Genomic DNA, 27,540 nt, shown 5'->3' with positions numbered 1-27,540 from the left:
GGCGTGCCTGCTGCGAGCTGGAAGCATGGTCACAGGCCTGGAGCAAGAGGCCTCGGTGGGCAGCTCGCTGCTGCTGGCCACCGCGCTGCTGGCCGCGGGCTCCGCGCTGGGTCTGCTCCTGGGCCGCGGGCGGGGGGCGGCGGACCGCGGGGCGCTCGCCTGGCTTTGCTATGATGCCCTGGTGCACTTCGTTTTGGTGAGTAGTCGGCGCCGGGGGCCGCGTTTCTCCTAGTCCAGGTCCTGGGAAAGACCGCGCGATCCGTGGCCCCTCCACCCTCTGTGGCAGGAAATCTGCAAGGCTCGGGAGTGCCGGAATCCCGGAGCCTCCTGAGTGCCCGACTCTTGGGGCCGGGCTCTGCACCTCTCCGAGTTCCCGATTCTACAAAGCGATCGCAGATTTAATCAACCGGACAGAAAAGAACCGTGTAGATTAGTTTGGTTGTAAGATGCTCAAAGGCCTTGGCTCACTTGATTTGGTAATCTGAGCCTAACTGGAAAGAAAGGAGTTGGTCCAAGGCCGAGTGGTAACTGGGAAAAGTGATGAAGTGTGCAGGACCCTATCAAGTCTTTAGAGCCATCACCTTTTATTGGGTGACCACGCTGCGTGAGGCATCCTTGAAAAGTCTGACCTTGGGCGGAGAGTTTGAGGAGTTTGAACGCTGCTTTCCTTGGGGACACCCTGCTTTGATTCCTGGCACCTTCTGGTCCCCCAACACTTGAAGCAAGCCCTGGAGCATCGCTGAGTGTGGCCCGAACTTTAAAATCATTAATAAAGTCATAAATAAGATGTTTGATTTTTACATAGCCCCATAAATTAGTTATTATTTCCCCACTGGGCACAGGAGAGAGCAGCTTCTGTAAAACGAGGAGAAAATGAGGCACTTTCCACCACTAGGACAATTCTGAGTTACTTCTTTCCAAAACTTTGCTTGTCATGTCATGCCAGGTTTAGGGAATTTGTCCTCAAATTCAGCAGATTTTCCAAGTAGCAGGTTTTTATTTAAACAATGCCAAAAATTTTTTGTGTGGATTTGGCTCCCCCCACCATCCCCTATTTTTTTTCTTTTTGTTTGTTTCCAGTAACAGTGGTTTACAAGACTGCATTCTTTTTTAAAATTGAATTACAGTGATATACCCTGTGACAAAGTTGTTCATGGTTGGGTTTCAGTCATACTAATGTTCCAACACCCATCCCTTCACCAGTGTACATTTCCCACCACCAATGTTCTCTGTTTCTCTCCCCCACCCCATCAGCCTGCCTATGTGGCAGGCACTCTCTCTCTCTCTCTCTCTCTCTCTCTCTCTCTCTCTCTCTCTCTCTCTCTCTCCCCCCCCCCCTTTTCCCCTTTCTCTCTTCCCTTGACCCTTATATTTTGCAATATAGTTAATGAAAAGTGAAAGGTTATCAAGTATTACCGTTTACTTATTTTCAACACTCAGTTCCTGTTCAAAATGATCTTTTCCAGCTAGTCCCTTCTCTGTCCTAACTGCTGTGCTGGCAGGGGAAATGGCCCCAGGGGCTTGGGCACATGCTGCCATACCCCAGGGTATGATCCCTGGTACCAGCAGAGGCACTGTGTTGGGAAGGAGCACCTGGGCACTACTGGGCATGGTCCTCCAAAAAACAAAAAGTAGAAATGTGATGTGACCACACCATACCTGGTACTCACAGACTAGTATCTTCCCCCATCTCCACTGGACTTTCTCCCCTGGAGCGTCTCCTATCAGCTCTACTGGTTCTGCCTCTGCAGTTTTAGGGTTTGTTTTCTTTGACTTGGTGCCCTGGCTCTGTTTCTCTGTAAGCCTCATGCAAGTGGTATTTCAGGAACATAACACCACAGAATCCCTTTCACCTCCTTACATGTTGTAGCAAAAGGCAAGTTTTTATCTTTTCTTAATAGCAGTGTATTCCATTGTGTTAATACATCACATTTAAATACGTGCCTGTTGTTAGAGCCCTTGGATTGTTTCCAATTTTTTTTTTCTTTTTGGGTCATACCCGGCAATGTGCAGGGGTTACTTCTGCCTCATGCACTCAGAAATTACTCCTGATGGTCCTTGGCGGACCATATGGGATGCTGGGAATCAAACCCCCGTCGGCTGCATGCAAGGCACATGCCCTACCCGCTGTGGTATCACTCCAGCCCCGTTTCCAAATCTTGACTATTGTGAATAGCACAGCAATGAGCACAGTTGTGCATATATCTTTGTGTTCCTTGGCTGATACCTAGCTACGGAATTGCTGAATCTACTTTAAATATCTTGAGAAATCTCTAGACATCTGGGGCAGAGGTGTCTGTTCAGCTCTTCTCCAATTTTTTATAGAGTAGCTTATTATTTTGTTGTTGACTTTCATGAGTTCCTTTTGTATCTTGATTTTTTTGTTGTTGTTAAGATATATGAGGTGTGAATATTTTCTTTTAGGTAGATGCCTTTTCAACTTAGTTTGAACTTTTCAAAATAGTTTCTTTTAGGCAAAAACTTTTTAGTGTGATGGAATCTCATTTGTATATTTGCTTTTGTTCCTCTTGCCTTTGGAATTGGATTCCTAAAGATATTACTGAAGCCAGTTATCTTGATATATTTTGCTATTTCTTTCCTTCAATAGATTTTAAGGGTTTAGTCCATTACCCAAGTCTTTATTCTGAGTTAAATTTTGTGCTTGGTGTGAAATTGTGATCCAATTTCATTCTTTGGCAGTGACTATCCAGTTTTCCCATCATCATTTATTCAAGAGAATTTTCTTCATTATATTCCATATTACAATTGTCCAGATATGTTAGGATTTAGTTACGGGCTCTCAAATATATTCCTCTGATTTGTGTTCATTTTTGCTCTAATAGTAGCCTTTTTCTTAATACTGTAGTTTTGATGTGGTTTGAAGTGGGGAAAGTGCTACCCCCATTGTTCTCGTCTCAGGATTGCTTTGGCTGTGTTGGGTCTCTGGTTTCCATAGGAATTTCAGTAACATTTATTCTTGTCTTTGAAGAATGCCTTGAAAATTTGGTTAAGATTTCACTGACTACATAAAATTCTTTGAGTAAGATGGTCATTTTTAATTTATTGCTTACACTAGTTTTTTAGTCAAATTTAGGATTCTGTGTATAATATTATTTTATCTGGAAATGGTCTCTCTTACCAATTTAGGTCTCTCTTACTTTCTTTTCTTACCCGAGTGATCTGACTAGAACTCTTTATATTATATTGAATAATAGTGATGAGAGTGGGCAATCTTGTCTTGGGCCTTATCTTTAAAATCTTTTCCTTTCCACCATTGAGTATATTATTTGTGAGTTTGTCAGAGTTGATCTTTACTGTTGAGGTATAGTTCTTAAAATAGGCAATATATCTATTTTGTTGAGATTTTATTTTTTAATAATCATAAATGGATATAAAATCCCACCAAAAGTCTTCACTGCTCTATTGAAGTCATGATTTTTATTTTCATCTGTCCTTTTGTTGATGTCATATATTACATTGGTTGATTTATATATCTAGAATCATTCTTGCATTTCTGGATTAAATACCCACTTTGTAAATTTGACCTTATCTAAATCTAGACAAATCTGTGACTAATGTAAATGTCAATGGATAAGATATCAAGAAAAAGAGAAAAAAATTTTTTTTCTTTTTGGGTCACACCGGCAGTGCACAGGGGTTACTCCTGGCTCATACACTCAGGAATTACTCCTGGCGGTGCTCAGAGGACCATATGGGATTCTGGGAATTGAACCCGGGTCCACCGCGTGCAAAGCAAACGCCCTACTTGTTGTGCTATCACTCCAGCTTCCAAAAAGAGAAAAGTTTTTAATAATCATTTAGACCTGTAGATGTTCATCATTTTAGTATGTGCATATACAGGTTATTGGAATAATGAAATTCTTTTGAAAGAATTAGAAATAATAGCCAACATGTGGATGTTTTCCTCAACTTCATTTATACTATTTTAAACTATTATTACTACTATTTTAAACTATATCATTTTAAACTATCACTTAATACCAAGTATCCCAAAGAGCAGGAGCATTGAAAAGAAGCAGGAACAGCATTTTCTTTGTGTGCAGCTGGCCCTGGTTCCACCCCTGGTACCATGTATGCTATAAAGAGAGCTAGAAGGTCCTAGTAGGCTTGCATAAAGTAAAATGTATTCCAGCATGTTGAGACGCACACACACAAAATAAATTGCTAAAAATATATACCCGTATCGTTGCCACCCAGCTTAGAATGAAACTTTCATTTCAAGCACAGACTGTTCAAAAACTGCTATATACTCCATTTGTGACACCTTGGGGTATACCTGATTCCCGGGCTCTTCTCTCACTGTTCTGAAGGAAATGTCTTGGCTGGAGCCCCATCTTGTACCCCTTCTCTGTTCAAGCTACAAAATATTTCACTGTTTGAATGCACCATGTCTTAATTATTCAGTTCTGAGATGCATTGGCTTTGGTTTGGTTTGGTTTGGGATTTTTTTTTCCTTTTTATTATTATTATTATTATTAAAACAATCAGTGGAGACCAACTACTGGAGACCATTTTATCCAAATCTCTATGTCTCTGAAGTGGAGGCTATCTTGCAATTGATGATGAAATATGATCATTTAGCCTGTTCCTATCAATGTGTATGTTTTTATATTGCTATTACATACTTCAACCAGAACCTTTGCACACACAAGTTAGAGAGCAATAGGGGTTGAGTTGCACAATGCCTGCAAGAAAACATGCCCACATTACCTTTGGTTAGAGTCTATTGCAAGAACACCTAAAAATACAGGATGAGGAATGTAAACCTTCATGGAGAACTGAAACCACAAACAACTTGTTCACATGGACCCTGGACTGTCTCTTCTTGCCCCTCTAAATTTCACTTATTTTTGCTTGGTTGTTTGTGCCAAACCCAGCTATGCTCAGGGCTTGCTCCTAGCTCTGCACTTAGGAATTACTCCTGGCAGTGCTTGGGGAGCCATATGGGATACCAAAGCACGGGTTATCCATGTGCAAGGCAAGCACCCTACCCACTGTACTATCTTTCTGGCCCTCCTAAATTTGACTTTTCAAGTGGGGGACGTTCACATTTCTGGCTGTAGTCAATTGCTGGGCTCCCTTGTTGGCAATCCCAGAAATGCTCTGCCTGGAGGTATGGGCCTGATGATTCAGTGCTCTTGGTGACTATGCTTGGGGCCCCCAGTGCTAGAATTCTGGTTTAAATCCTGGTGGGATTCAAACTCAGGATCTCACATCTGCTAGACATGTGATTCCTCCTGGTTCTATAGAAGCTTTCTGTAAAACATCACCCTATGAAAGGTTTCTCCTGACCTTTTGCTGGCTTCCAGCCCCTGACACAGTGATTTGCTTTCTTGTCTTGGAGGTTTTACTGTTTTGGGGGAGTTCATCTAAATGAGATTGTGGAGCTTATAATCTTTCATACTGTATTATGTGCTGATGCATCCCATATGCCAGTTGATAAACGAAACATTTGATTTCTAGTTTTCGTCTGTTTAATACTGCTACTGGGGCTGGAGCGATAGCACAGCGGGTAGGGCATTTGCCTTGCACGCAGCCAACATGGCCGACCCAGGTTCGATTCCCAGCATTCCATATGGTCCCCCAGGCACCGCCAGGAGTGATTCCTGAGTGCATGAGCCAGGAGTGACCCCTGAACATCGCTGGATGTGACCCAGAAATTAAAAAAAGAGATTATAAAAAAAAAAATACTGCTACTGGGTGTATCGGCTTTGATGTCTTTGCGTGGGCAGGTGTAGGGGAGTGGGATTCTTCATTAATGCAGGAACTACCTACCTATCCTCCAGGCCAGCAGTGACAGTCGCGTTGTGGTCTGTTCTCTTCACATCTGCGCCAGCATGTTGTGCCTTAGTCCATCTGGGTTCCTGTAGTCAAACACAGCAGGTGTTAACACGTAAACCCACAGGTTTCTCAGCTCCTGAGGTCAGGAGCCACTGTGACAGATGAGTATCTATCCCAGGCTTTACATCAGGCATCTTCTTGCATTGTCCTTGAAGACACAAGGACTAGCAGAGGCTGAGGCTCCAGAATCTCTTAGAAAACATGCGTTCCACTCCTGGTGACTTCCCCACAGGCTTTTAAGGTCCCAGAGGTCCCACCATCTGATACCATTATCCTTAGAGATGAGGTGGGGGCTTGGGGTAGAAGTTGAAGCAAAAATTCATGTGGCTCACAGTCAGATTATAGCACTTCTCCATAAAATATGGAATGTCCCTTTCTTCAGGAGGTTGTTATGACAATGAAATAATACTTTGTAACTTAGCACTGGGAATCTCGAACTTGACCACAGACAGGAGCTGCCTGGGGGTGTTGGGGGGGGTTGGAGGTGGAGGTCTCTCCAGTGTGTGTTTTGATGCCATGGGTCTGGGGGAGTTCCCTGGAGAATTTGTGTTTATAAACGATCCCGGGAGATGCCTACTATATGGTTCTGGGGCTGGAGCGATAGTACAGTGGATAGGCATTTGCCTTGCATGCAGCCGACCCAGGTTCAATTCCCAGCATCCCATATGGTGCCCTGAGAACCACCAGGAGTTATTCCTGAGTGCAAAACCAGGAGTAACCCCTGAGCATCACCGAATGTGACCCAAAAAGAAAAAAAAAAAGAGTGACAGCCTACTATATGGTTCGTGGGTTTCACTGAAATAGCTGGGATGAGAAACACCAGCCCAGTATCTGGCATCTAGTAGAGTTTGGCAAAGTTTAATTTTTTTCTCCTCTATTCATTTCTTGATCATTTTCTACCATATCTGGATTAATCTTTTATTTTCATTTCATCCTGTGTAATGAAGTGATATTGCACATGTCCAATTAAGGCTTGCAAAGCACCTTTTAAATCAAGTAATGATATATCTGTAAAGAAGGATATATTAATTTTATTTTATTTTGTTTTGGGTGACTTCGGCAGTGCTCAGGGCTTATTCCTGGGTCTGTGCTAGGGATCATTCCTGGTGGGACTTGGGGGACCATATGGGATGCCAGGGCTCAAACTCAGGTCGGCTGCATGCAAAGCAAGCACCTTATCCACTGTACTTCCTCTCTGGCCCTGAAAAGGATATATTCTTTTTGTTATTGCTGGGGCAATAGCACATCGATCGGGTAGGGCATTTGCCTTGCATGCGGCCGATGCAGCCAACTTAAGTTCAATTCCTCTGCCCTTCTCGGAGCTACCGAGAGTATTTTGCCCTCACTGCAAAGCCTGGCAAGCTATCCAGGGCGTATTTGATATGCCAAATACAGTAACAACAAGTCTCACAATGGAGATGTTACTGGGCCCACTGAGCAAATAGATGAACAATGAGAGGACAGTGCAGTATAGTGCTTTATTTTATTGAATCTCTGTGAGATACACAGTTACAAAGCTGTTCATGTTTCAGTCATACAGTATTCTAACACCATCCCTCCACCAGTGCACATTCCCCACCACTAATATCCCCAGTTTCCCTCCGCCAGCCACTTCATCCCCACCCAGCCTGTCTCTATGGCAGACTCTTTCCTTCTCTCTCTCTCTCTCTCTCTCTCCCTCCCTCCCACCCTTCCTCTCTCCCCTCTCTCTCCATCTCTCTCTCTGTCTCCCTTTTTCTCCCCCACCCTCTCTCTCTCCCTCCCTCTTTCTCTCTCTCCTCCCACTTTCTCTCCCCCCTCTTTTTGGGTATATTATTTTTTTAATTTATTTTTTTAATAACTTTATTAAATCATCAGTTTAGTTACAGACATTCAATATTCCCACACCAGTCCCACCACCATTATTTCCATTTATCCCCACCACCCTATAGCAGGCCCTCGGTAATTTATTTTACACTGCTTGTTATAAATAATTTGCTAAAGGGATGATCAAAAAATGTTTCCTTAGAAGAAAGTTAGTGAAGATTGTTTTATCTGACCATGGAGCCCTTAAACACTTATATAAGAAATTACTAAATAGTTGTTACAAGTTAAGCCTTCTGTGTTTATATTTTGTTAATTGAAATTGGTCATCTTCTACATTGCATCCCATCCAATCTGGTGTGCTGCTCCTTGTTTATCGGTGTTATAGAGTTTGAGGTGTTGCATGGCCGAAATCATGGTTGCACACTCCAGGACATCCAAAATTTCTAATGAGATAATATAGCTGGAGTTAGTTCTTAACAGATTGATGGCTTTGGGATGGGTGCATGACTGCCAAGCTTCTGGAAGTACAGGGAGATGGGGGGAGGTAGCCCATCCCCAACTCCATGGAAGCTGGAGGCTTCAATCACAAAACTGCATACCTGAGATTTTCAATAAATTAATATCTGGATGAGGCTTGTCCAATCATTGGGGTGCAGAAAGGAGCATCACAGCAACTGTGGAGTGTGAAGGTTTTCAGCTGCGGGGGCTCATGCACCCCGGTCTGGGTTCCCCTGGATGACTAAGCCTTGTGCAGGATTCAGAGAATTCTGCTACTTGTAGATCTCTTTCAAGATTTATTTCTGAGTCTCTAGATCATGACCAGTGAAAGAGCTTACATAGTGTCAAAGGTGCCCCATCCAGTCTTACATTAAATTTTGCACCCATCTTCAAATAGAAGACTCACCAGGCTTGTGCATTTGTTTTTACATTTTGAAAGAAAATACAAATCAGTAATTCCTGACAATTCCACAAGAACCAACTGCTCTTTCTCTTCTTCCTCATCCTCCTCATCCTCAGAGCTGTGGTCCAGCTCTGCCACCACTGCCGTGATCTGGAATCAGGATATATTCCATCAAACTCTGGGCTACCATGTTGGAAGAATTAAAGAACCTGTGTGGTTGGGTTGATCCCAAAGTCCTGAAAAGGACAGCATGATCCACTGTTAGTTCAGACCACGGCCCATCTGCTGGGGCATGTTCCCTCAAAAGGAAGTTGTCATCTCATCAAGAAGACAGCTGGGCAGCGCTTGCTCATGATGTCACCACAGCCTTGGCATGGAAGAGCTGGAGGTGGTTGCAGCAGCTGCTCTTTCAATGCAGTAATGGGGGCTGTTGCCTTGACATGACAGAAATCAAGTCTGACTTTGCTGAGACCTTATGAGTCAGACTGGAGAATGCTAATACATTTCCACAAGATTTGGGTGCTGATTCTATTCTTACTCTATTATCCCACGCTTAATAACAAATGTTGCTCTGTTTTCTCTGACTCTTAGTTCATACATAATAAAATATAAATGTATATTCAAATACAAGCTCACCCATTAAAAATACACACAGAGATTGCAGAAAAAAAGAAACGTGTTCTTTTCTCTTTTTTTTCTGTAAAATCTTTTCTGCTAAATATTTTGGTAAGTGTTGAAAAGAAGGAATATCAGGGTTGAAAAGAGGAAGCTGAGCATTCTCGACAAAATAATGCTTGAATTGCAGAGAGCGGTAACCTTTTGAAAATAATCTGAGCTTTGAGGACAGAAAGGTAGTGCAGAGGACAGTGTGCTTGCCCTGTGCATGGTTGGGCCAGGTGCCATTTCAAGCATCATGTCTGGTCTCCCAGAACACCATCAGGAGTGATCCTTGAGCACATAGCCAGGAGTAAGTCCTGAGCACAGCCTGGTGTTGTCCAAAAACAAACAACAAACAAAAATATCTGAGCTTTGACTTGTAGCTGTCTTAACTTCTGTCATACACTAATACATTATAACATATCAAGTCTAAAAAAATGAGACTGGAAAATGAGACTGGCTCTTATAACTTAATTTTCTTTCTTTTTTTAAAAATTTTTTTTATTAGTGAAATACCATGAGGTAGTTGTAGACTGACAAACTTTTGTGCTTGGGTTTCAGTTATACAATGATCAAGTACCCATCCCTTCACCAGTGCCCAGTCTCCACCACCACTGAACCCAGGAGACCTCCTTAACCCCACCCCATCCCTCTCCCCACCTCTGTGGCTGGACATTTCCTTTTGCTCTCTCTTTTCTTTAGGGTTTTGTGGTTTGCAATAGAGGTATTGAGTGGCCATCATGTTCGGTCTATAGTTTACTTTCAGCACGCATCTCGCATCCCAAGCAAGTCCTCCAAACACCCTTTACTTGGTGTTCCCTTCTCTCTCTGAGCTGTCTTTTCCCCCAGCATCTGCTGCCAGCTTCTAAGCTGTGCACCAGACCTGCTGGTACTTATGTCAACTATTCTTGGATGTTCATCTTCCCTTCTGTTACTTTATAATCCCAGATGAGTGCAGACTTTCTACGTCTGTCCCTCTCTTTCTAACTCATTTCACTTAGCTTGATACCTTCCATGTAGAACCACTTGTATGCAAATTTCATGACTTCATCTTTTCTAACTGCTGCATAGTATTCCCTTGTGTATGTACCAAACTTTCTTTAACCAGTCATCTATTCTCAGGCACTCAGATTTATCCCAGATTTTGACTATTGTGAACAGTGCAACAATGAACATACAAGTGCAGATGTCATTCTGACTATACTTTTTTTCTTCTCTGGGGTATATTTCCAAGAGTGGTATTGCTGGATCAAATGGGAGCTCAATCTAATTTTTTCAGAATCGTCCATACTGTTTTCCAAAAGGGCTGAACCAGTCGGTATTCCCACCAGCAGAGAAGGAGAGTCCCTTTCTCCCCACATCCGCGCCAACACCCGTTTCTTTTGTTCTTTTGGATGTGGGCCAGTCTCTGTGGTGTGAGATGATATCTCATTGTTGTTTTGATCTGCATCTCCCTGATGTTTGGTGATGTACAGCCTTTTCTCATGTGCCTATTAGCCATTCGGATTTCTTCTCTGACAAAGTTTCTGTTCATTTCATCACCCCATTTTTTTATGGGGTTGGATGTTTTCTTCTGTGGAGTTCAACCAGTACTTTGTATATCCTTGATATCAACCCCTTATCGAATGGATATTGGGTGGATATCCTTTACCATTTATAGACAGTCTTTGTATTTTGGTCACTCTATCTTTTGCAGTGCAGAAGCTTCTTAGTTTAAGATAGTCCCATTTGTTTATCTCTGTTTCCATTTGGTTGGTCAGTGGTGTGTCATCTTGAAGATACCGTTAGCCTCAATATTCTGGAGGGTTTTGCCGTCCTTGTCTTTAGTGTACCTTATGGATTCTGGTCTGATGTTGAGGTCTTTAATCCATTTTGATCTGACTTTTGTGCATGGTTGTAAGTTGAGGTCTAAGCCCATTTTTTTATAAGTGGTTGTCCAGTTATGCCAGTACCATTTGTTAAAGAGTCTTTCCTTGTTCCACTTCACCTTTCTTGCTCCCTTATCAAAGATTAGATGTTCATGCATTTGGGTTGTGTGTAGGGATATTCCACCCTGTTCCATTGGTCTGTGGGTCTGCCTTTGTTCCAGTACCATGCTCTTTTAATTGTTACCACTTTGTAGTAGAGTTTGAGGTTGGAGAGGGTGATACCTCCCATCATCTTTTCCCCAAGAATTGCTTTAGCTATTCATGAGCATTTGTTGTTCCAAGTGAATTTTAGGAGTGATTTCTTTTAAGAATTTCATGGGTATCCTTATAGGGATCGCATTGAATCTATATAGTGCCTTGGGGAGTATTGCCATTTTGACAATGTTAACTCTTCCTTTCCATGAGCAGGGGATATATTTTCATTTCCTCATGTCCTCTTTTATTTCGTTGACTCCTGTTTTGTAGTTTTCTTTGTAGAGATCCTTTACCTCCTTAGTTAAGCTGATTCCAAGGTACTTGATTCCCTGGGCTGGAGCGATAGCACAGCGGGTAGGGCGTTTGCCTTGCACGCAGCCAACATGGCCGACCCGAGTTTGATTCCTCCGCCCCTCTCGGAGAGCCCGGCAAGCTACCGAGAGTATTCGATATGCCAGACACAGTAACAACAAAGTCTCCAATGGAGACGTTACTGGGCCCGCTCGAGCAAATCGATGATCATACCTGGTCATAGTGTATGATCTTTTTGATGAGTTGTTGAATTCTATTTGCTAATATTTTGTTGAGGATCTTCGTATCCATGTTCAACAGAGATATTGGCCTGTAATTTTCTTTGTTAGTGGTGTCTTTGTTTGCTTTTGGTATTAGGGAGATATGTGCCTCATGGAAGAGTTCCTGTTTTTTCAATTTCTTGGAAAAGCTTGAGGAGAACTGGCAACAGGTCTTCTTTAAATGTCTGGAAGAATTTGCTAGTGAATCCATCTAGGCCTGGGCTTTTGTTTTTTTGGGAAGACTTTTGATTACGGTTTCAGTTTCCTGATATTAATGGGTCTATTCAGGTATCCCAACTCTTCTTGGTTCAATCTTGGGAGATTATAGGAATTTATCCATTTCTTCTAGGTTCTCTTGTTTCATGACATACAGATTCTCAAAGTGTCTCTGATGATCTTTTGAATTTCAACGGTTTCTGTTGTGATGTCCCCTTTTTCATTTCTGATTTGGTGTATTAGGGTTCTCTCTCTCCCTTTCTTTGTGACTCTTGCTAGTGGTTTATCAATCTTGTTTATTTTCTCAAAGAACCAGCTCTTGGTTACATTGACCTTCTGGATTGCTTTTTGGGTTTCTATGTCGTTAATTTCTGCTCTAAGTTTTATTATTTTTTCCTTCGGCTGGGTTTCCTTTTGTTGGTCTTTTTCTAAGATCTTCAGCTGTGAAGTCAAGTTATCTATGTAGGCCCTTTCTTCCTTCCTGAAGAATGCTTGCAAAGCTATAAATTTTCCTCTTAACACGGCTTTAGCTGCGTCCCAAAGACACGGCTTTGGTAGCTCGTGTCTTCATTCTCATTTTTTTCCAAGTATCTTTTGATTTCTTCCTTGACTTCCTTTCTGACCCACTCATTGTTCAACATTGAGTTGTTTACTTTCCAGGTGTTTGATTTGGTTCTCCATGTCTGTGTGTGATTTACTTCTATCTTCAGTGCAACGTGGTCTGAAAAGATAATTGATACAATTTATATCTTCCTAATTCTTTTGAGGTATATTTTGTGACCCAGCACATGGTCTATTTTAGAAAATGTTCCATGTGCACTGGAAAAGAATGTGTATTCTTTCTTTCTGTGGTGCAAAGCCCCGTATAGGTCTGTTAGCCCTCTCTCTTCTATTTCTTCCTTCAGAGCCCATCTTTCCTTGCAGAGTTTTGTTCTTGTTGATCTACCCAGAGGTGATAAGGTGATGTTGAAGTCTCTGACTACTATTGTATTGTTAGCAATGTCCTCCTTAAAATCTGTTAGCAGTTGTTTTAAGTATTTAAATGGTTCCTCATTATGTGCATATACATTTAAGAGTGTGATTTCTTCTTGTAGTACATATCCCTTGAGAAATAGAAAATGGCCTTCGCTGTCCCTTCTTGTCTTTTTCAACCTGAAATCTATGTTGTCGGATACTAGTATGGCCACCCCAGCTTTTTTGAGGGAGCTGTTTGCTTGCAGGACTTTTTTCCATCCTTTAACTTTGAGTCTGTGTTTGCTCTGTCTGTTCAGATGAGTTTCTTATAGGCAGCAGAATGTTGGTTTCAGTTTCTGGATCCATTTTGCCACTCTTTGTCTCTTGATTGATACATTTAGACCATTGACACTCAGAGAGATTATTGTCATGTGGTTTTGTGCCATCTTTCTGTAGGATTTGTTTTGCTTATTGGTGTTTTCCTTCTTGATTTACAGGAGCCCTTTTAGTCCTTCTTTTAGGTTTGGTTTTGAGTCTGTGAAGTTCCTGAGCTGTTGTTAATCTGTAAAATGGTCTATCGTTCCATCGAGTTGAGTGAGAGTTTAGTTGGATAAAGTATTCTTAGTGAGGTGTTCATTTCATTGGTTATTTTCACTATATCCCACCATTGTCTTCGGGCTTGGAGGGTTTCCTCTGATAGGTCTTCTGTGAATCTAAGGGGTGCTTCTTTGTATGTGATTTCCTTCTTTGACCTTGCTGCTTGCAGTATTGTGTCTCTATCCACAGCATCCATCAATCTGACTATAATATGCCTTGGAGCATTTTTATTAGGGTCTCTTTTAGCTGGCACCCTTCTGACTCCTTGGATCTGCATGTCTGCATTCTCTAACTCTGGGAACTTTTCAGCAATGATTCCTTTAGCTGTGGCTTTCTCATTGGAATTGCTTCCCTGTCCTTCTGGTTCTCCGATGATTCTAATGTCGTTCCTCTTGAAGTCATCCCCTAATTCTCTTATTCACCTTAGAGCTATTTTGAAGTCTTTTCCCATTGTTTGTTGTTGCCTGTATTAATTCTGCTGCTAATCTTCAAACTCACTAATTCTGTCTTCAGCTGTAGTCATTCTGCTGCTGAGGGCACCCAGTGAGTTTTTAATTTCATCTACCAAATCCTTTATTTGTGACATTTCTTTTTGTGGCTTTATTATTTCTGCTCTCATTTCTTCCTGTATTTTCTCGGCTATCTGTTCCACTGTTTCTTTCATTTCTTCCTTTAATTTTCTGAATGTCTGTTCCATTGATTCTTTGAATCCTTTGAACATCCTCAGCATTTCATCTCGGAATTCTTTATTGGAGAGGTCGTATTTGTGGGTAACCCCGTTGAGGATTTGGGACTCTTTTCTTCATCCTCTCCTCGTAGTGGAGATTTGCACTGTTTCTTCATGCTGTTTTGGTTGTATAGAGGTAAAACCTTCAAGTTCACTAGGACTGTTCCCTCTTCTTGCGAGAAAGGATTCTGAATAAGGTCGGTTGATGGTGGTCACCTTTCTCCCCTTCTAGAATATGTCCTTCCTCTCAGACATTATTCTGTGGTTTATGATGGCATTGAGTGAAGTGTTGGAGGAGGTGCTCTTTTATATTGGGCTTCTACAGCTTCTTGGGTACACTGGTCTTTTGTTGGAATGGGAATAGGCCAGTGGATTATTGTCATATTGTGTTTGAGGCAGCCAGGACGTTTTCCACAAAATTAGGTGATATAGGTTGGGATGTGAGTCGAGAGTGCTAAGCATGAGCGGCTGCCAGCCTCACAGAAAGCCACGTCTACTTGTGATGAGGCCACGTCCCCTAAAGTGGAGGCCACACCTCCAGCCAGTCCGGATGCTATTCCACAGACCTGTTGGGGCGGGGGGCAGCGACTGGTTGGCCTGGTGCTCACTGCAGAAGTGAGGCAAGTGCCCCAGACCCGGGTCCCCTCTGCTGGTGATCAGGGGCGCAGGTCTGAGGAGGTACGGGGCATGCAGAAGCAGGTACAGACTTATTGGGGGGGAGGGGGCGGCAACCATAACTTAATTTTCTTTGGCATGATACAGTTTAGCTTTCCAGCAGTTTTTGCTGGCTCTCGTTCCATCTAGTTGTAGGGCATCTATTATGTTCTTCTAGGTTTCTTTTTAAAGAAACCATATAGATCCAGGTACTAGATTTACAATACTATTTCCTGCATACATCACCCAAACCCACACCCATCAGAGAGTCCAGTTCCCTCCATGTGTCACTCCCATACACTCCCTCCACGTAAGCCCAGTTCTGGGCAAATCTCCAGTCCTTATGGCCGTTTCTTCTTCTCCCCTGTGTTTCTGTGCATCCCACAAATAGGAAAGATTGCTCTCTATTTTTTTTTTATTGTGGAGATGATAATACCCACACACATATAGATGAACAGAACTAATCTTCTGAAATTCCACAGAATTGGAAATAAATTGATTAAGAAGTTTTTCAAAAACTGCATCTTTCTTTTTTAGAGGTATATACATTTTAAAAACTAATATTTTTGGGGGGCTGGAGCAATAGCACAGCGGGTAGGGCGTTTGCCTTGCACGCGGCCAACCTGGGTTCAATTCCCAGCATTCCATATGGTCCCCTGAGCACCGCCAGGAGTAATTCCTGAGTGCATAAGCCAGGAGTAACCCCTGTGCATTGCCGGGTGTGACCCAAAAAGCGAAAAAAAAACCTAATATTATGGATAATTCTATGCTAATACAGTTTAAAGTTTACATGAAATCATAGATCCTACAGGTAAAAAATTTAGTAAGAGTGGAGAATTAAACTTGTAAGAAGAAAATCTGAATAGACTTATAAAAGTATAAAAATGTGGGGCTATGGTGCCACCAGCAGGTCAATCTGTACCTGTGAGGCAAGTGCATCAGCAGCCTGATGGCGCTTTCAGGCTTCCAGATACGCTAAAATTGCTGCTGTACCTTTGGCCAGACCCCAAAATCTTGGGGCATAGTTTACCAAGAAAGTAAATGGCCAAAAGTTAGGTATGTGGGAGACATATCCACAAACCACCTCCAGCTCAGCTAGATAGTTGGAGGCATGGCCTCTCTGATCGAACTCCTTAATGGCCATGATCCCAGAGACTCAGAAATAAATCTTGAAACCCAATGGCTTTTGACAGAAATGCATCTAGTCCAGTCCCTGCAGTAGGATACTGGCGCCAGGCCACCCAAGGTGGGAATAGGTTTTGTGCCTTGACCTGTTTCCCCTGGTGGCCCGGTGGCCATCATCCTCCTGAAGCCACTGGACAGTCAGGTTTGGGCCCACAGTGATGAGACGCGTGGGGCCTCGTGGGATGGGGGTGGAGCTGGTTCTTTCCTCCCCATCCCAACGAGACCCCCAAGTTGTCGCCCACTAACAGCCTCTCTGGCTCCTGATCAAGCTACTTAACGGCCATGATCCCAGAGACTCAGAATCAAATCTCGAAACCCAGCGGCTTTTGGCAGAAGTGTGTCTAGACCTCACAGTAGGTTACTGTCACCAGGCCACTCCAGGGGGGAAAGGGTGCTGTCCCTCCGCCTGCTCCCCCTTGGCGGCTCAGTGGGCACTATCTTCCAGAGGCCATTGGACAGTCAGGTTTGGGCCTGCAGTGACAAGACACGTGGGGCCTCACGGAATGGGAGTAGAGCCGGCCCTTTCCTCCCCATCCCAACGAGACCTCTAGTCGCCGCCCATGAACGGCCTTTCTGGCTCCTGATCAAGCTGTTTTTTTAAGGCCATGATCCAAGAGACTCAGGAACAAATCGCAGAACCCAGCAGGTTTTGGCAGAAATCCCTCCAGATTGTTAAAATTGTTAAAATTTCGGAATTTCAAAATCACGCAGCCACTGCTGCAGCCACACAACATCATATAAAAGAACATGCCATATAAATAAAACATTAATTCATTATTGAACATGTATATAATCCCTTAGTGAGTTAGGAGCAACCAGACTCTTTTTAATCTAGCAGAGGGCAAACATTAGCGCCCTGGGTGAGTGCCCTGCTCAGTGTTACGCGCTGGGCAGCCTGTCCTGCCTTTTGAAGAAGCTCCTTTGCTTCTGCATTTTTCAAATCCAAGGTTCTGGCCTGAAGCACTTGTCTTCATTTTGCCCTCCTTGCCTTCCCTTTGTTGTTACAATGACTTTATGTCCCACACACTTACTTTCAGTGCATCCAAGAAGCACCAAAACTGAGAGACTGTTAATCACACTTTTCATGCATACATCAACCAGTACCACTGGGTTGTCACTCCGGTATCCCAGAGAAGAGCTGTGTGTCTGTAGGGCCGCCTTGTGGTTTGACACTAAATTAAAGTTCATTTTCCTTTCTCCTCTCTAGGAAGGCCCTTTTGTCTATTTGTCTCTTATGGGAAATATTGCAGATTCGCATGGATTGATTGCTTCATTGTGTAAGTAACTTTAAACGCTTAATTGAAATGTTCGAGGAAATGATTTGAAAGTGTGACTGTCAATTAAATTATGCCCGTATCACTTACTAGATAATTTCATTAATACATAATGTCCAAAATAGACAAATCTACTGAAACTCATTATAGATTACAGGCCATATTGTGTTGGGAGGAACAAGGAGTGACTGGTAGCAGGTACAGGTTTTTATCTGAATTTGTGAAGTGTTCTAACATTAGGCTGTTTTAATCCAAATATGCAAATAAACTGAAACCCATCAAAACATGATTTGAACATTTGGATGCATGTGCATTATGTGTTAATGTGGCTGTTTTTTTGTTTTTGTCTTTTAATGTAGTGCATACAGATTGAAGAGTGTGGGATACTTATTTTTGTTAGTTTCTTTGTTTTTTGGGTCACACCCAACCAAAGGGCTTACTCCTGGCTCTGCACTCAAGAATTATTCCTTGTGGGCTCAGGGAACCATATGAGATGCAGGTCAACTGCGTGCAAGACAAATGCCTTAGCTGCTGTGCTACTGCTCCAACCCAGTGTGAGGTATTTAAACTGGGTGTTTTTCATACTTTTAGTATCAGTTTTACAGATGTGTATGTGTGTTTTGCCAGAAATGAACCTCATACATGCATTTTGTTGTTGTTGTTGCTTTTGTTTCGGGTTTGGGGCCATATCTGAGTGCTCAGTGCTTTCTACTGACTTTCTACTGACTTTCTACTGACTTTCTACTGACTTTCTACTGACTTTCTACTGACTTTCTACTGTGCTCAGGTACCACTCTGGGTTGGTGTCCAGGGGACCAGATATGGTGGCCGGGATTGACCCGGAGTCTGTCTTGCTCAGGGTAAACACCTTACCAGTCCATTGATCTCATACATTTGTATCGTGCCCTGTGCCACAGAGATACAGTCCCAGCCCATCATCTTTATATCTCTGTGATCTTATAATTCTAAAAACAACCTTCCTCAGCCTAATCAGTGGCTGAATAAATAGCAGTACTCCTACATAAAAATAAATAAAAATAAATAAGAACAACCTTCCTGCTCTGCAGCAAGATTACCTGTTTTTCCCCATGTTCTTCATACCCCCTACCATAGATCTGTCAGCTTTGGATGGATTGGCTATGATCAACCACCCATGCCTTCTATCAGTTTTGACAGGGGCTCTACACCCAGAAAGTTTTTTTGCCTCCACTATAGATTTTTCATTTTTCATTTCATCATCCTGTTATTCGTCGATTGCCTCGAGCAGGCCCCAGTAACGTCTCTTTCATCCTAGCCCTGAGATTATATTCAAGGCTCTTTAGGAGAATGAGACCCATCATTGTTACTGGTATTTGGCATATTTGGTACGCCACGGGGAGTTTGCCAGACTCTGCCCTGTGGGCAGGCTACATTCGATAGCCTGCAAGTTTGTCCAAGGTAGGAATGAGACAATAAGATGTCACTATAGAATCTGGGAAAATATCCCAGGTCTTGATTCTGTGTTGCTGCAGTTGCTTTTGGCCATGCTTCCATGAGTCTGAAATTGTCCCCTCTGGCCAGGATGTGGTTGGTCTCCTATTCACCTGAGTGTTGGGAGACTTGAGGGCTGAAACAACTGCAGTTACTGCTGCCCACCAGAATCCGCAGTGGCCTTGAGGTCCTGGCCAGAGGCTGCTCCGGGAGCCTGAGACCCTCACTCTGAGACGCCAGCTTTTTCCACTCCACTGGGCACCTTTTTTTTGTTTTTTGTTTTTTTTTACAATTTTTTTTTAAGGTGAAGTTACAAAGTTATTCATGATTTGGGCTTCAGGCAAACAGTGTTTCAGCACCAAGAATATTTCAACACCCGTCTCCTCACCAGTGTCTGCTCCCCTCCACCAATGCCCCACACCCACATGTGCCTCTCACCCAGCAGTTTGCTTCTAAAGGGGAGCTGTAAGGGGCTGGAGTGATAGTATAGTGGGTAGGGCGTTTGCCTTACACACGGCCGACCCGAGTTCGATTCCCAGCATCCCATATGGTCCTCTGAGCACCGCCAGGGGTAATTCCTGAGTGCAGAGCCAGGAGTAACCCCTGAGCATCACCGGGTGTGACCCAAAAATAAAAATAAATAAATAAAGGGGAGCTGTGTGTTTGTGTGCATGTGTGTGTGTGCGTGTGTCTTCACTGTGGTTTACAGTACTGTTGGGGTTACTGATAAGGTTTCATACCTAACACTTCACCACCTTTCAGCACCCCCTCCCTTTCCCAGTTGAATGCTTCCCTCTGCCATGATGTTTCCCCCACACACCCTGTGCCTATGCTCCCAGCCCCCACAAGGGACATGTTTCCTTCTAAATAGCAGCTCCCATGTTCTTTGTTTCTGTTTTCTTTGGGTATTTGTTGTTCCACCAGTAGGTTTCTTTTTTTTTTTTTTATATCACACATATGAGAAAGATCATTGTGTGGTCAGTCTCTTTCCCTCTGGCTGACTTCACTCAGCATGATACTCTTCATGTCCCTCCAGATAGCAGAACGCTGCATGTCTTAATCTTTTCTTACAGCCGATAAATATTCCACTGTGTACATGTACCATTTTTACTTTTTTACCCAGTCATCTGTTCTTGGACACTTCGGTTGTTTCCAGGTTTTGGCTCTTGTGACAGTGCTGTAAATAATGTAGGGGTGCCAATGTCTTTTCTCCAGGGTCACACCTGGTGATGCCTTTGTTTTGGGGCCTTTGGGGTATATTTCAAGAAGTGGAGTAGCTGAATCAAATGGAAGCTCAATTCATAGTTTTTTGGGGGAATGTCCATATTGTTTGTTTTCCAGAATAGCTGGTCCAGTCGCATTCCCACCTGCAGTGAATGAGAGTCCCTTTCTCCTCACATCCGCACAGGCACTGATATTCCTATTCTTTTGGATGTGTGCCATGCGCTTTTTTGGTTAAGACGGGCTCAAGCAGTCAGAGATGGAAGTTGCCCTGCCCTGTCACTGTTCTCTCACTTGATTGACTGACTGGGTATCAGAGAAAGTGAACGGCCTAGATTTTATTCATCACCGTGACATGCAAATGAATAATATGACTGTTATCAATCTCCTCCACATTTACATTTTTAAGAAGTTGAAGGAAAACCCAGGAGATAGTATAGGGATTAAGGCACTTCCCTTGCATGCAGCCAACCCAGGTTCGATCCCTAGCGTCATGTATGGTGCAAAACTGGCTTCTCACAGTCCTGCCTGACTAGTCCAGCTGACAAGCCACTGTCCCTCCTGTCTGCATGGGGCAGGTATATTGGACCACGTCATTCCAGTGGCATGGTTTGGCCCCACCAAGATGTAGTGAGCCCCCAGCAGGCGACTCTGTGTGTATGCTGAGTGGTTTTCTGTTTTGCATAAGATTCAGGGTACCATCCACTTGTTCCAAGATCAGAGTGTTGAATTAAGGCGAAGTGACTAGGGGACAGCGTTTCTGTGAATGGTGAAAGGGACATTTGGTCCCTAAAGCATTGTCATGTCACTTCTGGTCATTTCTTAGCCTTTGGCTACAGTGATGGCGCTTTGTGTCGTGTCAGTGTGTTTGCGTTTAGAGGGGGAGCTCCCAGCTGTAACTGCATGCCCCATGGGCTGCCAACTCAGGAAAGGGTGCAGAGCTCTGCCTGGCCTGCTGATGTCCTTTCCTGCAATCTTCCTTCAGCCTGAGTCCCTGTGTTTTCTCAGGACACATCCCTTTGTCCCCGGCCCTGAGAGGCCCAACAACGGCCTCTATGAGATGGGAACTTGGTGCTGCGCAGAGTGGCCAGATAAATTGGTTAATTTTTACTTATTCCTACATTTACTGGGAAATGTAAAACAGTATCAAAAGGAGGATTGTGTGCTTGCTTGGCACTTGCTGGCTTGCTTCCTTCCTTTCTTTTTTCTTACTTTTTCCCCTTTCCTTCATTCCTTGTTTCTCTCCCTTTCTTTTAAAACTCATCATTTGAGGTTTAGATCTAGCATGTATTAATGTGATAAGAGAAAGAGAAAGAGGAGGAAGAAAGATGGAGAGGGAAGGAGAGAATAAGGAAGAGAAGGAGAAAACAGGGTCAGAGAAAATACACAGAGGAGTGGGAGAAAGGGAAGGAGAAGGAGAGAGAAGAGAGAAGGAGGGAGAAGGGAGTGAAAGACTAGCCAGTCCAAGATTTATTTATTTATTTATTTTTTTTGCTTTTTGGGTCACACCTGGCAATGCAAGGGGTTACTCCTGGCTCTGCACTCAGGAATTACTCCTGGCGGTGCTCAGGGGACCATATGGGATGCTGGGAATCGAACCCAGGTCGGCTGCATGCAAGGCAAACGCCCTACCCGCTGTGCTATCTCTCCAGCCCCACCAGTTCAAGATTCTTGGTTCAGTTCTGAAAACAGATTTCTGCCCTCATGGATTTTTCTTGAAGAAACCATCTTTGTGTGTGTGTGTGTGTGTGTGTGTGTGTGTGTGTGTGTGTGTGTGTGATGAAAAATCTTCCCAGCTTTGATTTTTATTTTAATGAATGCTAGAAATGTTTTAACATATAATTTTACACAAATCAAAGAAGTAAAAATATTATTTTTTAAAAAATTAAAGGACCATGATTTATGCTATGGTGACTGATAGTTTCAAACACCACACCTATCACCCGACTATCTGCTCCCCTTGTACCTGTCCCCTGCTCCACTAAAAGAAACCATCTTGACAGATTTCTTAGGACATACCTGCTTGGTGTCAGCACAGTGGAGCCTTTTGTGGGGACTGTTATTAGTGAATCTGACCCGGTGACATTGAAAGACTTTGTTGCCCATCTTGGGGCCTCTCTATGATCCTCACCCTGTCGTTCCCAGCCCTCAGTATTCTGTTTCTCTCCAATTATTAATAAACATGGGTTTATTTTGGTGGGTTTTTTTTTTTGGCTTTTTGGGTCACACCCAGCAATGCACAGGGGTTACTCCTGGCTCTGCACTCAGGAATTACCCTGGCAGTGCTCAGGGGACCATATGGGATGGTGGGAATCGAACCTGGGTTGACCACGTGCAAGGCAAACGCCCTACCCACTGTGGTATCACTCCAGCCCCAATAAATATGTTTTTAAAGAAACTTTTATTTATTATTTCCCCATATCTTACACACTTCGTATTAAAAAATTGGAAGTAAGGAATTACAATGCCTTTAATAAGGTAAAAGATCACCTCCGTAAATTCAGAATGTGTAATATTCATTTAGAATCCTGCCACTTGTCGTGAAAAGGCATGGAATTAAAGAGAGTGCAAATGTGAAAGCTCCCTGGAAATGAAATATTTTATAAATATAAGGTGACATCATTTGTGTCAGGTGTCAGTGCACTTGTCTTGAAGACATTATGAAGAGCAGTGGAAGAAGGAGAGAGAGAGAAGGACATAGTGATGCTTTTGATCTCCTCCACAAGTGGAGAGAGGCCACTTTTATCAACTGCTATCAAAATTATTGTCCAGAGCCAGAGAGATAGTGCAGGGATTCAACACTTCCCTTGCATGCAACTGACCTAGGTTTGATCCCTGGTTTCCTGTCAAGTGCAGAGTCAGGAGTGAGCACCAAGCACCACCAGATACAACCCCGCCAATGAACAAAAATTGCCAAATGACTAACAATGTTTTGTTTTGTTTTGTTTTAGGGAAAGAATATGGCAAAGCTGATGTGCGGTGGCTTCATTCTGACCCAGTCATTCTGTCTGTGGAAATCCCAACTGTAGTACTGGATGGGTCTCTGGCTTTGATCCTCATTTATGCCATCATCAAAAAGAAATATTATCGGTTTGTAATAATTCTGCTCTACTGAAAAAAGGCGAAATATTAGCTCTACCAAGTGGCATTTGAAATCAGTTATGACCACATGTTAGATGTAAAATAGAGTAGAAGTGAAAGTTGTTTGAGATTAGAGAAGGATTGTGGTGGCACCAGGATAATTTCAGATTGCTCAGGCAAACAGAAAAGGAAATATTATTGTGGTAACAACCTACTCACCATGCAAACCAGCCACAGGCTTCACAGTATTGAATGATTAAGACTCCGTAATTCTGGAGACTAGTAAGTCATATTTCCACCTACTACACCCACTGATCACTCTTGAAAACTCTTCTTCCACTTGACAGAAAGTAAATTCTTTCATATAATGCTGAGTGAGACATGCAATATAAATAAAATCTTTTCAACAGCAAGTTGTGGGTTGTATGAGGAAGGCAGAAGGTTGGAGAGAGGAAGGAGAAATGTGGAAAATTAGTCAAATCTTATTTACAGAAAATAAGCCAGACTCTGAGACTTGATAAACATTTTTGTTTATTTGTTTTGGTTTTGGTTTTGGTTTTGGTTTTGGTTTTGGAGGCCAAACCCAGCAGTGCTTAGAGATTACTCCTCTGTATGCAGTGCTAGGGAACAAGCTAGGGTTGGCTACCTGCAAGGCAAGCACCTTACCCCTTATTCTATCTGTCTGGCCCTAGACTCTGAGACATCCTCCCTCCCTCTTCCTTCTTATGGACAGACAGCATGCTCTGGACAAATAAACTGCTCCCCTGGGGACAAGTCCCTAAAATAATGTGAAGTAAGCCCAGTTGCATTCAGTATCCTGCCATCTTGTAGAAAAGAAGCCTTTTTTTATTTAAAGCTCCATCATAAATTTTTAGATTTGAAAGGGACCTCAATGGTCATTTAATACACCTTTCTCACCCAATTTTACACCAATGATTGGCAGGAAAAATTCAGCTTGTCCTTGGTGTCTTTGATTCCATGACCATGGTGGTTTACTGCATGTCCCCAGTTGGTTGTTATGTCAAATATGGGCCATACTGGGCTGGAGAGATAGCACAGCGGGTGGGGCGTTAGCCTTGCACGCGGCTGACACGGGTTTGATTTCCAGCATCCCATATCATCCCCTGAGCACCGCCAGGAGTAACTCCTGAGTACAGAGCCAGGAGTAACCCCTGTGCATTGCCGGGTGTAACCCAAAAAGAAAAAAAAAATGGGTCATGCTTCTATTGTTGAGTATTTACTATGTTCCAGGTACAGTGCTCAGCCCTTTATCTAAGTATTTCCTTAAATCTCTGCAGTAGTATTGGGGGGAAGACTCTAATTATCATCCCCATCTACGGTGGGTAAAATTATGGCTCTGCTGGTTCGGGTGTACCTTCACTAACTCTTCCAAGACAGGCCAGTATACTCAAGAAATTGTATTTAGCTCTGAATGATATTCTAGAAAGGATGATTACTTCTTTCCTAAAAATTATATATATATATATATATATACATATATATATGTATGTTAGATTGACTTGTCCCATCAAGAATACTATAGGAACCTGGAATCCTACTACCCAGAGGTTTCATGCCAAAATGGAACAGTCAGTGCCAACCCTGAAGAAGAGTTGTCTGGATTCAGTGTACCAGGCTGCAGGGCTGACATTCACTCCTCTTTTGTTTTTTTCTCTCTGACAGGCATTTCGTGCAGATCACCTTGTGCGTGTGTGAATTGTACGGCTGCTGGATGACCTTTTCTCCAGACTGGCTCATGGGAAGCCCCAACCTCAAAACCAACAACTGGCTCTACTTATGGGTCTACCTGATATTTTTCAATAGTATTTGGGTCCTGGTCCCAGGACTATTACTGTGGCAGTCGTGGGTCGAACTCAGAAAAATGCATCCCAAAGGGACTGGCTCAGGGAAGAAGTCTCAGTGAGTCCCCGAACATAAGCACTGTTTCATACTCTTTCAGTAGGAATGAACTAAAACTCTGTGGTTTCTGTTGGTGCTGTTTTGGTTTTTGAGAGGGGTCACAACTGACAGTGCTCAGGACTTGGCTCTACACTCAGTTATGTTTGACCAAATAAACACAGCCATGACATGTATGACACTCTGGTCAACCCCAGAACATGTATGTGCCTCTTGTTCCAATAAACTGTCCCATATGGCCTTGGCATGTGGTTGGCATTGCCATATGGATTTGTACAAGAACATGGACGTTCACACAATAAACAAGGTCACTTGACAAAGTAATTCTCAACATACATCCCCATTGTGCCCTATCCTACACTTTTTTATATGATTATTCCTTGACCACCTATTTCACGTAGCTTATAGGTAACAAGTTTTCATTGTTGCTTATTCAATTAAATGGCAATATCAGGAAAATAAAATGTTGTTTGTTTAGAAGCCACACCTGACTGTACACAGGACTTACTCCAGGCAGTGCGCAGGGAACGATGTGGGTTGCCAGGGTGGAACCCACATCGGAGTGTGGTAAATGCCTTATCTACTGTGCTATCACTCCAGCCCCAGAAACAAAAAAATTTAACCTAGACTGATAACACATTTAATTTTACATTTGGGGACAAGCATTTATTGTCCCGCAAGTAAGGCTAATTATTATAAACTACAATTAAGCGTGTTTTTTTTTAATTCCAAAGAATCTGATTCTGCTTCAACTTTAATGCCTTCATGAGTCTTTCAGTTGCCAAAGTGAAACCAGAAATGAAGTGAATACTTCTGTTTTACATTGTTCTTAATAAAATTTGTGAAGCCAACAACAATAGAAAGAAAGAAAAAGAAGGAAAGAAAGAGAGGAAGGAAGAAAAGGAAGGAAGAAAGAAAGAAAGAAAGAAAGAAAGAAAGAAAGAAAGAAAGAAAAGCAATAGTAACAGAAATTTGTGAGTGAGCTAACACCTCATTGTTGGGTATTGGGGTCTCGTCCAAAAAGATGATTGATTTATAATGTTCTTTTTCAAAGAGGGAGATTTTTAGTTACTTTAGAGAATAGCACAGCGGGGAGGGCGTTTGCCTTGCACGCAGCCAACATGGCCAACCCGAGTTCAATTCCTCCGCCCCTCTTGGAGAGCCCGGCAAAGCCTGGCAAGCTCCCCGTGACGTATTTGATATGCCAAACACAGTAACAACAAGTCTCACAATGTTACTGGGCCCGCTCGAGCAAATCGATCGATGAACAACGGGAGGACAGTGACAGTGACAGAGAAATACATACAACATTATCCAAAAAGGATGGGGTGGGTAGAGTGATAGTACAGCGATAGGGTACTTTCCCTGTATGCAGCTGACCTGGATTCTATCCTGGCATCACATGTGATCCACCAAGTCTTACCAGGAGTGATCCCTGAGTGCAGAGCCAGGAGTAAGCACTGGACACCACTGGGTGTGGCCAAAAATAAATAAGAAGAAATGTATGCAAAGTACGTGCCACCAACATATACAGTGGACAAAAGTGAAGCACACACATAGCCCTTATCTTCCAGGCAGGAAGGAAACATGAGCACACTATGTTTTTCGAAATGCTAGCTTGGAAAGAAGACTGAGTTGTGAGCAGTTCCACTCACGTAAGCAGCACCTGCCTTTTTCACTCAGTTCAAAGCTCAGGGACATTCTCTGTGCAGTGCGCACCTCCCCCACTAGGCCAGAATCCGTTGTGGTCAAGGTCACCACTCAGACAACACAGTCTGTACCCCCCCAGCCCCAGGCTTCTTGCTCAGGACAGTATCCATGGGCCTGGATGCAAAATTGTTTTCACTTTTTGGAGGTGGAGGCAGAGCGGGGTGTTGGGGGATTTAGGGTGAAAATGTGGAGACTACCATTTTTCTCTCCCTTCCGTTCTTGACTTTCTTTGCTGTTTTATGATCACAAGTAAGATCATGAAAATGTGAAGGGTTTGGACATTAAAACAGTGACTTTTCAACAACATGAGTACAAGAGGTGTTTTCAGTTGGGGCAGAAGGGACAGAACTTTTGGACTGACAGTGGTGGACCTGTGGGAGGGTCCAGTCAGTTATTGGGTCATTCCTGGTTTAGTCAACGCTTGCTCTTAAAAGCCCCCATGATTTTTGCAAGACCGAATTCCCGGTGTTTCTCCTACTGCTTAAAACACCCAGAAGGTTGGACAGAGTGATAGCATGGCTGTCAGGTGTGTCAGGGGGTTGGTAAGACACTGGCTTTTGCGTGTGACTGACCCTGGATCAAATCTCCAGACTAGAAGCCAGTTTCACCCCTG

At 43.1% G+C, this 27,540-nt stretch overlaps 1 protein-coding gene across 1 annotated transcript; it reads left to right on the top strand.

Annotated features, from left to right (window-relative positions):
* EBPL (EBP like) lies at positions 1 to 25,531 on the top strand. Its single transcript, XM_056132759.1, has 4 exons — positions 1 to 196; positions 17,462 to 17,531; positions 23,171 to 23,309; positions 24,984 to 25,531. Exons 1-4 carry the CDS (start codon positions 26 to 28, stop codon positions 25,222 to 25,224), a joined length of 621 nt encoding a protein of 206 aa, XP_055988734.1. The 5' UTR covers positions 1 to 25; the 3' UTR covers positions 25,225 to 25,531.
* The last annotated feature ends 2,009 nt before the right edge of the window (positions 25,532 to 27,540 follow it).

Source organism: Sorex fumeus, unplaced genomic scaffold, assembly GCF_029834395.1.
Source record: "Sorex fumeus unplaced genomic scaffold, SorFum_2.1 ptg000095l, whole genome shotgun sequence".
Classification (NCBI taxonomy): Eukaryota; Metazoa; Chordata; class Mammalia; order Eulipotyphla; family Soricidae; genus Sorex; species Sorex fumeus.
Note: the sequence above shows the minus strand (reverse complement) of the source record. Positions and strands in the feature narration are given on the sequence as shown.

What these genes read in the sequence shown, in the direction of transcription:
- EBPL (XM_056132759.1), top strand. Translation starts at nt 26, where the DNA reads ATGGTCACAGGCCTGGAGCAAGAGGCCTCGGTGGGCAGCTCGCTGCTG. An exon ending in CCCTGGTGCACTTCGTTTTG is followed by an intron (nt 197 to 17,461) that starts GTGAGTAGTCGG and finishes TCTCCTCTCTAG; the next exon opens with GAAGGCCCTTTTGTCTATTT. An exon ending in TGGATTGATTGCTTCATTGT is followed by an intron (nt 17,532 to 23,170) that starts GTAAGTAACTTT and finishes GTTTTGTTTTAG; the next exon opens with GGAAAGAATATGGCAAAGCT.